The following is a 13,804-nucleotide window of genomic DNA, read 5'->3' as shown; positions in this document are numbered from 1 at the left end:
CCCTGTTTGCTCTGGCTTTCGTTTAATGGCCCATGCCACCAACAAGCCTTATTAGTATGACCTGGATATAATATTTGAGGGAGGTGGGGGAAGTGAGATTAAAAAAACCACCTGCATTGACCCTTACTCCTGTTTGTGTTAAGCAGGTACCTCTGCTTACTTAGATACAAATATGCAGTACAAGGATGGCTGAGGAACCTGTTGCCTCAACTAGATCAACCTTAGGAACAAAAATTAACAACAAAGCAAATTACTGTGGTTTTTTTTTTTTATGATGGCAGACAGGGAAGTTGTTGGATGTCAATGGAAAACCAGTGAGGATTTTCACCTGGATAAATGGTATGGTTATGTTTGGCAAGCAGGCATTGCCAAAAAAGAAAAGAAAAGAAAAGATATATAAAGCAAATCAGAGAGGCCCAGCAGCTAAACAATGACTTTGGAGAAGCTTGGCACTGTTTCATTTTCTACCTAAAAGCCATTCCTGGCAGTGTAATATACAGATATTAGACTGCCAGGAATGGCTTTTAGGTTACAAGAGGAAAAAATGCATGGATGGCTCTTGCTTTAATTGGTAGCAAAATATATTGTCTATTGTTGATCTATGTTTGTTTATACAAAGTGTAAAACAAAAACAAAAAAACCAGCCCAATGGCGGACAGCAATTGGATTTGAAAAGGCAGAAAATCATTGGTCTCCTGTATGGACCAAGCAGCTGCTAGGTCCAGGTCAGCTTTATTGAAGCTCTGTCCAGTTGTCATTCAAGTACAAAGCACCTCTGTGGCCCTGCCTTCAGCCCTGTTGATGGGCAGGCTCCCTGTGCAATCGGGGTTCTTATGTGGGGAGCCTACATGAGTACAGCCTGCGCCACCACATTTGCTATGAGTACATGTGAAGCCAGAAGGAGCAAGTACAACAAGGGGACCAGGCTAAAGATGTGACTCCACAGCGCTTTGTTAACGAGCTGAATAGAGTTGTTGTCTTACCCCCATCCATCTTCATCACATTAATAGAGAGTGATGCAAGGAAAGAAATTCTCTGATAAACATGTGGACACGTAAAGCTGTTAGAACATTCTGCAAAGAGGTTTTGGGGATTATATATTGCACATTGTACATATAGATCACCCTGCATGACTCAAAAGTTAGTAGTTCTTCCAGTATTATATCGAGAGGATTAGCAGCAGCTTCTCTACAAGGAGATCATCCTATTCTGTTTATATGACTAGAATGAAGGCTGCTAGTTACTGGAAAAGCTGCTCTAGATGTTCAATCCAGAACTGAATCCACAGAACAGAAAATGTTAACGTATCAAAATAGACCGGCAGGAGAGGGCACAGTTAAAGAGATTCCTTCAAAACATGGTTTCTTTTCATCTCTCAAGTCAAGAAATATGGGCCTGGGATTATTTTTCCATCATTGTATTTATTATTTTGGAAAGATTATAATGTAATGACATTGCATCCTAGTCTAGAAATACTTGTGGCTGCAGTCATTTGTATGTGTTATGTGCTTACCCATCTTTGTTTTGTCATGTTGCAATATGTACACTTGTGCTTCAATAAAATATTATTTTAAAGGTCTGAATGTAAGAAGCGGATTTGGAAAACAAGCCACGTTCCCATACAATGTAATGAAATCTGCGGTCAGTATGTGCATGTGTTTAGTTAGTACATTCATGTTTATGACTACAGGGTGGAGTAGGTGAGAGCTAGCTGCTGGAGAAATCAAAGTACTGAAAGCTGCTTGTTTGGCCATTTCTGTTTTCATAGTAAGAAAAAATATTACCTCCCTCTCCTACATTTCATTCTGGTGGTGTCATAATGGCCTGCGATCCCAAGGTCTATGCTTGTGTGCAAAAATACACCAAGCTACCTAATTCTGGTAACTGGAGGAAGTTAATTGGTACACTGTGTCACTCGGCACTCAAAATTACAGCAATCTGCTTTTGAGTTTCTCAGAGAGGTTTTGCTAAATTAGCAGGATTGGTTAAGTGGTGAATGCCAGGAGCTTTTTGCTTTCCATAACTCAGCTATCAGGTAACCTTAGCCTTGTACAGTTCAATATGCTATTCCTTGGCTGTGGGTGTTTAAAATTCATTTGTAAAAAAAAAAATCACAATTTCTGGCAATAGTGTAATGCTAGGGGCATGGCTGAACAGCGTAAGCGAAAGCTGTGCATGACTGAATGATCAGGAATGTTAGTTACTATCATTGCCTTACTGTTAAATGTTATGTATTTTATTGCATTTCTAGCCTGCCACTTCTCCAAGCAGTGCAAGGTTTCACCACCTTCTCGTTTAATATCAGAACACCCCTGTGAGGTAGGTTAGGCTGAGAGGCAGTGACTGGTGAGCTTCATGGCAGAGTGGGGATTTGAACCCTGGTCTTTCAGGTCTTAGTCCAACACACCACACTGGGTTGACTTTAAATTAAGTTAGTTGCATGTGAGTAAGAGCTGAAAGACGTTCAAAAAGTATTCCCAATAAAAGTCCTTGGCTGCTTTGCCTTTTTCTAGCAGCTGCCTTTATCCATTGGGCAAATGGTGATTATATACCTGGGCCAAAAAGATGTGGGAAGACTGTTTTGTTACATTTTTTGTACTTATTCAAGTTGCCTTGAAGGCCTGATTTGGGATGAAAGGCAATCTTTTTTTAAAAAAAATGTAGCAATAGTTGAGCAGAATCAAAGGTTTTGCAGAAGGTCCTAGGTCCAATCCCTGGCATTTCCAGCTGAAAGGCAGGTATGTAGGAGACCTTGAGGAGCTGTGACCAATCTGAGCAGATAGTACAAAGCTGGGTGGAACAGCATGACTCAGTATAAAGACAGTATAAGAGTAAGTGATTCATACATTCATAGCCTTGTGAACTAGCTTGAAAAAGAAAAATGCAGTGTACACGGGCCTTTGTGCAAGGAGCCTGGGGAGTGTTGCTATTAAATAAATACTCCTTATCCGTTATTATTTAGGTAACACTTTTAATATGCAAAGTGCTTTACAATCTTTAATTTCTTGATCTCTGTCTCATGAATGACTATATAATTGTCCTTAGTCAAATTCTCTCTATTGTGAATCTTCTCTCTCCCTTCCAGAGAAGCATCTTGTTTGCCAGTTGTAACTTTTGCAGCAAAGGAGAAGATATTTCCTGGCTTTGCAAGCATTTATATACACCAACTTGAAAGTATTATAGAGTTCATGTGTACAGCTGAGGGTTAATGCTCAGCTGACATGCAACAGGCCTTCCTATTGCTTTAGTAAAACTTTTGCAGACAACATTTAGTACAGAAGCATGCCATCTTTTCCCTCAAGCCTGTTGTTGCTGCTGCCTAGTGGTCTCAGTTCCTCTTTGAATGAGCATTTGGTCCATAATCAGTTTAATTCACTTGTATTGACAAGGATGCATTTCATTCAAAACTCTCTGAACTGGACAGAAATATTATTTGAAATGCTGTTATCAGAGTCCATATATACACCAGGGAAATTACACAGAAATTTGCTGGCCCTAGCTGAGTTCTTTAGCTCTCCAGATTTAGCAGGACTATAGAATGTCATGCATGCCTTGAGCTGACTCTCTCCACTCCTTGTTTTTTGTCTCCCCCCACCCATGAAAAATTCCTTAGTATGTGCAACAGAGCTGAGTAATGAAACATACCTTTGGGATACTGTCAGTGCATTTGTTCAGGGCATAAGTCTCTACTATCCACTCAGCCACCCTCTCAACATTTAGACATTGTTTGTGATACCTACCATTGGCTCTCTCAAAGAACTTTGTTGCAAAACTTAAATGCAGTCAGATTGGAATCCTATATGCACTTACCTGGGAGTAAGGCTCATTGAACTCAATAGGTTTTACTCCTGAAATGACATCTATAGGATTGCATTGCTAGTGATTATTATAGTTTGCACTTAGGATATGGGTCCAAGTGGCCAACTGCACGGCTATGAGAAACAGTGAATTTCTACTCCTTTCCTATTTTTGGTCAGGGATGGAGAACCTCATGCTTGGGGTATGTGTGTGGAAAAGCTCTGTACCCTTGGGACTCTCACCAGCCATGGTCCCCTTGACTGCGTTTGCCTGGTTTGAAATGTTCTTCAACTGTGATAATTCCTCTTCCTTGCCTGGATGGAAAGCAGCATGTGTAGGGGATCTCTGACATCTATAAAGTTGGAATGTAGGTTCATCCCAGCTTTTGCTCTGCTCACTTTTGTCTATAGCCATGTTCCTCTCTGTTGTATGGCCCCCTGGAAGTTGCTCATGAAGCAATACTGCCCTTGAGCTACAATAGGCAGCTTCTCTACATCAGTATTCTCCTCTGCAGTTTTCTACAGGGTAGCCCAAGAGTACAGTTTAAATAATTATGTGGAATATTTTGTAGCACAGAAGACTATGCTCTGCCATAATTTTTTTTTACCTCTGTTAAAGAATCACCAATGCATTTAAAGAATCACCAATGTGTTTATTTATAAGGGATACCTGTTGATGTGCCTGTGTGGGTACTCCAAACTCAGTTCCTACGGAGAAACTTCCTGAGTGTAGAAGTGTGGATATCGATACTGTGCACACTTTCAAAGGTGGTGCGCTCCTGTGCGCCTGGATTGCACGCTGGAAAATCAAATGCTACACCTTGTGTCACTTGATGGAATATTAAAGAATCAGGCTGCTAACCTCTTGGGCCTTGTTGTGCTTTTTCCAGTTGATCAGCATTCACTGTTTCCTTACCATGCAGAGTTAAGAGATTTACACTCTTTGCAATACAATAGGAAATTACATTTTACAGCTCCTAGTTCTGTACAGGCACACGGCAGCCTCACCTCTGTTCAAGTTTGTCTTCAGAGATATTATCCATGATGCATCAAGTATGCAAAGAAGTTCATTAGCTTGGAGGAGAGAGGACTTGCTTGACAAAAAATGGTATTTGTGCCACCTTCCGTTGTCTCAGCATCTGACATTCATTGTTTCTGAAATACAACTGCCCAGAACTGTGTGCAGTGATCATTGTCTATTCCTGCTGCCCATCTTCCTCCGCTGACTGTCATCTGACTTGTGCACCCGGAAGCACTCCTTTAAGTTTTGAGATCGAATCTTGGGGTTCATAATCTCTTCACCCATGGAGCTGGGGAACCAACCTCTCTCTTGATCATGCAAACGCTCCCCAAATATCCAACCTAGATTTTTTTAAAAGGATGATTGTGGGTGGAGAAAGCATAATAGTGGCAGCTCAATAAAACAGCCATGAGTTAACGCAAGCACGGTTCAAAACTGGTACAAGAAGAGAAGTTATACAACAATCATATCAGAATCTATTAAGGGAAGCTGGTTACATAATATTTTCCGTGTGAAGCAGATGTTGCAATTTACAGAGGCTTATAAGAATTCTGCTTCACTGGTACTGCAATGCTTTGGCAATCCGAGTGAAAAGAGAGTATGAAAAAAAAATTCACTGCCCCTCATTCATTTCCTGACTAGCCCAATTAACAGGTCACATACCACCATCTGGGAAGCACTGGATCATCCTGTACAACCAGTCCTTAATGCAGCAAGATATTAACTTCCTACACAGTTCCCCTGTTATGATTTTGTTGTGCATTTGTGCCTGCATTAAAACCCAAATATGGACACCTCTTACCATCGTCTGTCTTTTCCAGGATGTTCAGTACATCAGCCAGTTCCAGTGACAGCTCATCTGGCTGCTGAGCCACATAAGGATGGACACACTGTACTTGAGGGCAATCTGCAAGTGGAAAAGGGAAATTACTAGTTTGCAGGACCCTATACTATAAGGGAGAAATGGGAGGGTGTCTGCTACTAAAGTGTGTGTGTGTGTGTGTGTGTGTGTGTGTGTGTGTGTGTGTGTTCAACTGCTGTAATATATAGTGACCATGCCTTTTCCCTCTCTGGTCGAGGGCTTAGAATAGCAATAGTCTGTAGCATAACCTTGATAATGTCTGTTGCCTGTATTACTGTAGCTACAAAAGAAACACCTTAGAGGAAAAAATGGTTAAGCTAGTTAGGCTGTGTCATCTCAGCAAATAATTCAACCAATGGGCCAGTGAATGCAATGGCTGATCTTGGGGACAGTTACATCCTCAGTCAGAGGTTTTGAGAAATGCATAGAATCTCATACAAGAGGGGAAGGGATCTCAGATTAGCTTTTTACACTTGGGTGTTACTCCAGTAACATGGAATGGTACTGATGGGGGACTGAGATGACTGGGCAGCAGACAAATCTGGAACAGTGATGTTGCATAAAATTCTGTAGACCAGGGCCGTCTTAAGGTCCTTGGGCGCCCTGGTGCAGGGATCCCTCGGGCGCGCCCCCCCCTACGCTTAAAAAAAAGAAAAGAAGGGAAACTCACGGCGGCCCCCGCACCTCACAGCCGCGCTGTGCCGGAGGCCGCTGGATAAGCAACCCGGTGCTGCTGAGGCACGACAGGAGCTGCTCGCGGCCGGGCCGCCTCTGAGTGTCGCGGGCCATTTCCGTGGCCCGCCTGCCGAGCTCTGCGCGCCGGCCAGAGACGCAGCTGGGTGAATGCAGGATGCGGCCGTCGGGGTTTCTTCCCGCCAACAGGGCGCTGCGTTTCATTGGTAGAGGAGCTGACATGTGGCTTCGCCTCTACCAATGAAACGCTGCGCCGGGGTGAAGGATGACCCTGGCGCTGCAGAGCGGAACAGGGTCCTAGTGCCCCTGTTCCGCTCGCTTACCTCCCTGCTCTCCCGGCGCGGCTGGTGGAGGAAAAAGGGAGGCCACCGCAAAGCTCCCGCACTTGCTGGGGCGCCCCTCAGCGCCCCCCTGATCGCCCAGGCGCCATGGTGCATTGCGCCACTGGAGTCAATGGGCGAGCTGGGCCTGCTGTAGACAATAATAGGGTAGGTAATCTCTTACTGAATCTCTCGGTAAAGGGATATGAAGCTGACTTCTCGGCTTCACAAAAATTGGCTTCAGGGTACACAATTCAAAAGTGAAGCTTAGAATGGAGTTTTGTTCTGTAATTAGGACCTGATCTGCCTTTGCATCCTAGAACCAACATTGCTAGAACCCAACTAAGAGCACTCTTGGAATCCATCTGGATGGCATCTTTCTATCATTCCCTCCTTTCCCCCTTGCCCTCCTTACCCATGAGCCTGGATGTAAAGGAAACAAACTTGGTTCGCCGATTCGGAGCCAGCAAGATCATCCAGCGCTTCATTTCACTTCTGCATTGGGCATAAAGCAGGAGAGAGCATGGCAATCAGTGTTTTCCATGTAATTTGGAAAGGGTCAGTGGAATCTGACTTGCCACATAGCAGTCTACAAGTGACTTGCAAAAATTTACAAACATGAAAGCATAAATAAATCCACTTTCTGCATTCTGTGCGTTTCTCGCATTTCTGTCTTACTGCCCCCACCCCTACTTTAATGGTAAAATCCATGTGTTCCCTTCTCCCTTTCCTGTCAACCAAGTCAGTTAAGTGTCATTCATTCGCGCATCCTGACTCATGTGCTCCCACTCACTGGTTAGAAAGTCATGCACAAGCTAAGACAATAAGGAGTTCAAGGCAAATCCATGAACTCTATTGAAAGAGCTCAGCCATGTTTCAGAATCCCCTGACAGAAGACTCATTCCTCTATCCCATTTTTTCAACTTCATTTTTCATGTATTATTTTCTATAAATACCCGGAACAGTCATTCCCTTTCTTAGGGTTAAAGTGGATATGATATGGGAGATTTGGGATGCTTATGTCCCTGAGAAGAACAGGGGTTCAGGAGGAAAGAGCCCAGTTTGCCTCCCTTTTTGCAGTTTAAAGAACAATAGGTTTGGGGTCTCTGATTAGTCTCAGTGACTGCAGGGTTTCCTGAGCCAAATTCCCCTTCCAGTAATAGCTTTGTGGACAAAAGTGAGAAGGAATATGTTCTCCACATTCTTTTGAAGTCATGAAATTTGAGCTCAAGGGGTGAAGCCACCTTGTTCATTCTCTGAGATAATAATAATAATAATAATTTATTATTTATACCCCACCCATCTGGCCGGGCCTCCCCAGCCACTCTGGGCAGCTTCCAACAGAAATATTAAAATACAATAATTTATTAAACATTAAAAGCTTCCCTAAACAGGGCTGCCTTCAGATGTCCTCTAAAAGTCTGGTAGTTGTTTTTTTCTTTGACATCTGGTGGGAGGGCGTTCCACAGGACGGGTGCCACTACCGAGAAGGCCCTCTGCCTGGTTCCCTGTAACTTGGCTTCTCGCAGCAAGGGAACCGCCAGAAGGCCCTTGGCGCTGGACCTCAGTGTCTGGGCAGAACGATGGAGATGGAGATGCTCCTTCAGGTATACTGGACTGAGGCCATTTAGGGCTTTAAAGGTCAGCACCAACACTTTTAATTGTGCTTAGAAACGTTAAAGAGAGGCTTTAGGGCCAAAAGAAGTGGGGGGGGGGGGAAAGCTTGGGAAAACCTCTTCAATCTCCTGGAATCATTGCATAGGCCGGACAGCTATTGCTGCTGCTTCTCTGCTCAAGCCAGGCACTTCCGGGTTTAAGCAGAGGGGCAGCTGAGGTTGTGGTTGTCTTTGTCGCTTACTCCATGGAACCAAGAAGGGAGCGGGGAACAAGGTTTTTACAACAAAAGGAATACATATTTTCTCCTATTTCCCATGTCCTCCATCTACAGCAGTTTGTTGGTAATGCACATTAACTGAATGAATTCTCTGCTCAAATGCATGTTGGACTAGAAAGAACATTTTGAGTGCCACCTTTTCTTAATCTATCGTTAGCGACATACTTAATTTGGAGCAGAAACTGTGCTTCCCGCACTGCTAGATGTGAAATTTTGCAAAGAAGAAGAAGTGCTGGAAAGAAATACAAAGTTTTGCATCATGAAGGATTTGGGGTAACAGTATGAAGGATGAACCCATTTGAATATGCCATCTGCACACTGGAGGGATGGATATTATTATTATTAATTATATTTACATACTGTCCTTCTTCTAAAGATCTCAGGGCAGTTAACAAAATAGTTACTACCATATGTTTCTAAATTTCTGTACCTTCCAAAATGATATATTTTATGTACGTAACATTTATTGTGCTTAGCACATAGGCAGTTACATTTTATATTCCTATAGGAATACTTAAAAATGTACTGCAGTGTTTCCTGGGGTCCATGCATTTAATAATCTACAAATTTTCATTCATACAGGACAAAATGAGGACAGAGGTGAGGGAAGGCAGAATTCAAATGCAGTTTTGGAGCAGATTTCTATGGTCAACATACCTGGGGCGATATTTTTGACATTAGTTCAATGGGCCAGAATTCAGTCTTTGGGTGTTTCAATATATTCTCTCCCTTGGGTGTTTTCTCCACCACTAGAGTGTGTGTGGAGGCGTGACTATTTTGTTCATGGCTACAGTGTAAGTTCATAGGACAAACAAGAAGCCTCCTTTGACATCAGCCTGCCTTTCCCTCTTTGTCTGCAGTAGGGAGGGCAAATTCATTCTAGTTCTGTGGGAGGGACTGGAGACTGCATTTCCTGTATACAAGCAGCCACTGAAGCAGACCATATGACAGAATCACCACCAGTAAGTAAAGAGTAAGGAAAGAATTGTGGTAGGAAACAAATTACCCTAAAGCGTTGCAGAAGACAGAGCTACACAGGATGTTGACAAGGGGCAAGTGGACTCACAATCAACACTCATTTAGAAGACAGTCCCCATCAAACATGATGCCTATTGAACAATGCCTGTGCCTGCTTATAAAGATAGGTAAGGTCATCCCAAGAGCAATAATAGTTCAGAATCTATTGTAAGAAAGTGCAATGGGATCATCCGCACAATCTACAATTTTTCCAGATATTGCCTCGTTATGCTTACTGTGATGATGCCTTTAGCATGTAGCTGACTTCACGGTCATCTGCATTTTCCAGGAGTCTCAGGATGAAGACATTTGCCAAGCTCTGTCCTTGGTCTTCCAGCTCCTCCACCCGTAGAAGTCCTCGGGGTGCAGAGTCAAATACCTGATATTTGTCACTGAGAGAGAAAAGAAAGGTGTCAGAAACACTCATTATAGCCTAGGCTGGGGTATAAGCAGGGCCTAAAAGATGGGGCAGAGAAATAGGTGACCACATTTCTCAAAGGCAAAATATTCTTTCTGAAGAATGTAACGAAATCTTGCTAAGCATGCTCAGGAAGAGATTATTTGCATCTGAAAAAGGACAGCAGAGAACGGAGGGGTTAACTCTTTAGTCATATACTTTCTTCTGAAACTTTCCCCAAGCCAGCTGTTTAACCCCCTGCCATTGTTCCATAGTCGTTTTTTACAAATGTAGTGATTAGAAGGGGGGAAGTTAGGCACACACTTCCTTCACGACCCTCCTCTGATGCAAGTTTTCTCTTCTCAAGGAAATAATGCATCACGCCTTTATTCTAGAGATTAGGAACATGTGACCTCCAGGTGTTGTTGGACATCAACCCTGACCAGTGTCCCTGCTGGTCACAAGCTCTTCATCCCTGCTTTAGTCCTTGCCTAACAATTTGACGCGGGTCAAAAAAGGGGACATGGGTGGCGCTGTGGGTTAAACCACAGAAACTAGGGCTTGCTGATCAGAAGGTCGGCGATTCGAATCCCCGCGATGGGGTGAGCTCCCATTGCTTGGTCCCAGCTCCTGCCAACCTAGCAGTTCAAAAGCACATCAAAGTGCAAGTAGATAAATAGATACTGCTACAGCGGGAAGGTAAACGGCGTTTCTGTGTGCTGCTGTGGTTCGCCAGAAGCGGCTTTGTCATGCTGGCCACATGACCTGGAAGCTGTACGCCGACTCCCTCGGCCAATAACACAAGATGAGCGCCTCAACCCCAGAGTCAATCACGACTGGACCTAATGGTCAGGGTTCCCTTTACCTTTACCTTTAACAATTTGAAGGGGGGGTGCAAAGGTAAAGAATTGTCTATTTAAAAAACCCAGAAAAACAGAATAAACACCCTCCTTTGCTTAATTCTTTACTATGAGTGCTGAAAATTCGTCTACAGCTGCTTGGGCAGTACATCAATAGATTAAATTAACAATCAGAAACTATCTCTGGCAGGATTGAGACCAATCCAACTGAGACTGAATAAACATAGTACAGCTCAAATTCTTTTCCTCTCTGTTTCAAACTCACCTAGAAATTTGTCTGCAGATCACTAGCAAATCATTGAAGAGGAACAAGTAGACTTCTCTGAAGAGTTTCTTTGTGCGGAGGGTACGTGATGTTTTGGGGCCATTCATTTGCTGCAGTTCTCCCTGCTTTAGCAGCCAACGGGAGTGAGAGATGATGGGCACAGACTAATGAAGGAAATAAAATAATAATCAGGAGCACTGCAACATAGCATCTTGTGGCAATCCCTCTGAATTCACTGCAAAAGAAAGCTTTAAATATAAACTATAGAAGATATTGTTCCAGGTAGAACCTAATAAGAGCCTGCTGGATCAGGCCAATGGCCCATCTACTCCAGCATCCTGTTCTCACAGTGGCCAAACAGATGCCTGTGGGGAAACCACAAACACAAGAGCACTATCCTCTCCTGGAGTTTCCAGCAACTGTCAATGTTCTCTTAAAATTAATTTGTGTCTGTCAACTGGGGAAAAAATGTAAAATGTTGATCAGAGGTATTTAACATCCCTCTAAGATACCAAAATATGAAAAAGTGGCTTTATTGCAGAGGACTTCATTCATATATAAAGAGAAGAATATGACTTCATTCCTATTTAGCAGCATCTATCAGGCAATACAAAGGTACTGGAAGAGAAGATTGAACTAAAAAGATGAATTAAAGTATATGAAACACTATTAGACCCAATATGACCTGAAGGGAAAGACAGAGATGTGACCTAGAACTTGCTACAAATCATCTGTGCATAGCCAAAATTAATTTAGCAGTGAATTTCAAAAAAGCTGTCACTCCTTGGCTTAAAATCTGTTTAAAGAGGATCTGTGAATAGCCAAGATTGCCAAAATTACAAATTATATCAGGCTCAGGGAGTAATGCCAAGTAGATAATTTTCTGGATGGTGTTTGTTCAATACAGCAATGAGAAGTTTAACGACAGCATCCAACTGCATGTTGTCTTTTATTTATTGTAAAAGTTATAACTTTTTGGTATGCTCATATTCCCCCCTTTTTCTCCTATTACCTTGTGAAATGCTTAATAAAAGTAACATTAAATTTGGCTCTCTGAAGATGTATATAATGGGAACAAAATACATGGCCATTGCAGATCATCAAAGGAAATGAAATTATCAATTGGAAACTTTAAAGTCTCATTCTAAGCAAAAGGAGAATAATGAAGAGTGGGATATGTTTTGGCATATCTTGCCTCAAGAGCCTCTTTAGGTTAATTTAAACAAAATTCACACCACACAGCTGGCCTGTAGCACTCCTAAGAAAATTATACAAATAAAAAACAGATAAAGGAGCTGGAGGAGAGCTCCAAAGAGCTATATTAGTTAGCACTGAGTTACAAATAATACAAGTGACTGGGAATGGCTCAGCACGCATAATCACTGCACACATTTGCCATGATCTAGTCAGTGGAGCAGGAGACACAGGTCGGGTAGCCAGGCAACTTGGTGTCCATAAAGCAGCCACTGACTTGCATTTTAAAAAGGGTACCAAAGCTAGGACTGATCTGTTCAGGACTAAATTAGATCACTGATTGTTTAATATAACAATTGGGGCAACGGTTTTGCTAAATTCATCAATGATTTTGCCATGTAACATATATCTGTTCCTCTCCTTAGGACTTAGCCTACATTTTTACCTTGATCTTAAATTCTAGCATTTTCTGGATGCTGATCATCTGTTCTGTACGGCTCATCTTCCTAACACCTTCATTGCATGCCTTCACCACCTAGAAGAGACCAAGGAATGAGAGTATATCAGAAACATGATTCCTTGTCTCAGGGTTGAAAATTGGAACCCCAACGAGTACAGATTGAATGAGGTGGAAGTAGAAGAGCATGTTTAACTTCATTCAGAAGTGGTTCTGTAAATAAAAGCACAACGCCGACAAGATTCTAATAATAAACTTTTCATGTCAAAGTAAGCGTCACTGACGAGGCATTAGCTCAACCTCATATGAAGGGAATCAAAGCATTGTTCACCCCAGTAAGATAAGGGGGGATATGCACCCATGGATGAAGGGAAATAGGTTCCAACTCTATTATTACTTAATAAGTAATTATTATTAATTACTATTAATAAAATAGTAAGAAAGAATCACCCGAGTTGAGGCTTGCTAATGCTTACTTTGGCTCCTGGTTAGAAAGAGAAAGGGCTATAGCTCAGTGGATTTCATAGTTTTATACAGTCAAGACATTTCTGATTTAATATAAGCTTTCAGATTTTACTATAGTCCTAATGGTGGAACCAAGCCAAAATGGAATGGAACTCAGATTTACTAGACTGCTCAGTTCTATCACAAATTCAGAAGCTTTCAACAATGCAGGTGGTTGTGTTTCACATTCATAGAGGTATGTGTGCTATCAAACTGCTGATCACCAGCAGAGTGGCTGGGGGAACCCGGCCAGATGGGCGGGGTATAAATAATAAATTATAATTATTATTATCATCATCATCATCATCACATTTCGGCAGCCTCACAGCAGGGCCATGGGACTTCAGGCCCATGGACCTAATGAGACCAGGCAGAGGCCCTAATTTAGTTCACAATATAGCTTTCCCTAAACCATGTCCACCTTCCCCACCCCTGGCATAATTTGTGACATCAGATGGAAGGAAGGTGAAGGCGTTGCCTTCACTTCGAAGTACATTTTCAAGCGGCTTCCCACCCCAGCTTG

General features: G+C 42.5%; 1 protein-coding gene across 1 annotated transcript in view; it reads right to left on the bottom strand.

The window, feature by feature from the left end:
• Nucleotides 1–2,951: 2,951 nt before the first annotated feature.
• The window catches only part of NGEF (neuronal guanine nucleotide exchange factor), a 59,778-nt gene continuing 48,925 nt past the window's right edge, over nt 2,952–13,804 (bottom strand). Inside the window, exons 11-16 of the mRNA XM_035133109.3 lie at nt 12,766–12,855; nt 11,127–11,290; nt 9,841–9,996; nt 7,109–7,188; nt 5,621–5,725; nt 2,952–5,159 (exon numbers count right to left, since the gene is read on the bottom strand). Of these exons, the coding sequence (XP_034989000.2) occupies nt 4,987–5,159; nt 5,621–5,725; nt 7,109–7,188; nt 9,841–9,996; nt 11,127–11,290; nt 12,766–12,855 (768 nt within the window). The 3' untranslated portion in view covers nt 2,952–4,986. The remainder of the gene's footprint in view (nt 5,160–5,620; nt 5,726–7,108; nt 7,189–9,840; nt 9,997–11,126; nt 11,291–12,765; nt 12,856–13,804) is intronic.

This window comes from Zootoca vivipara, chromosome 5 (genome assembly GCF_965207765.1).
Source record: "Zootoca vivipara chromosome 5, rZooViv2.hap1.1, whole genome shotgun sequence".
NCBI lineage: Eukaryota > Metazoa > Chordata > Lepidosauria > Squamata > Lacertidae > Zootoca > Zootoca vivipara.
The sequence above is the reverse complement of the archived record's forward strand: the minus strand, read 5'-3'. Positions and strand labels throughout refer to the sequence as shown.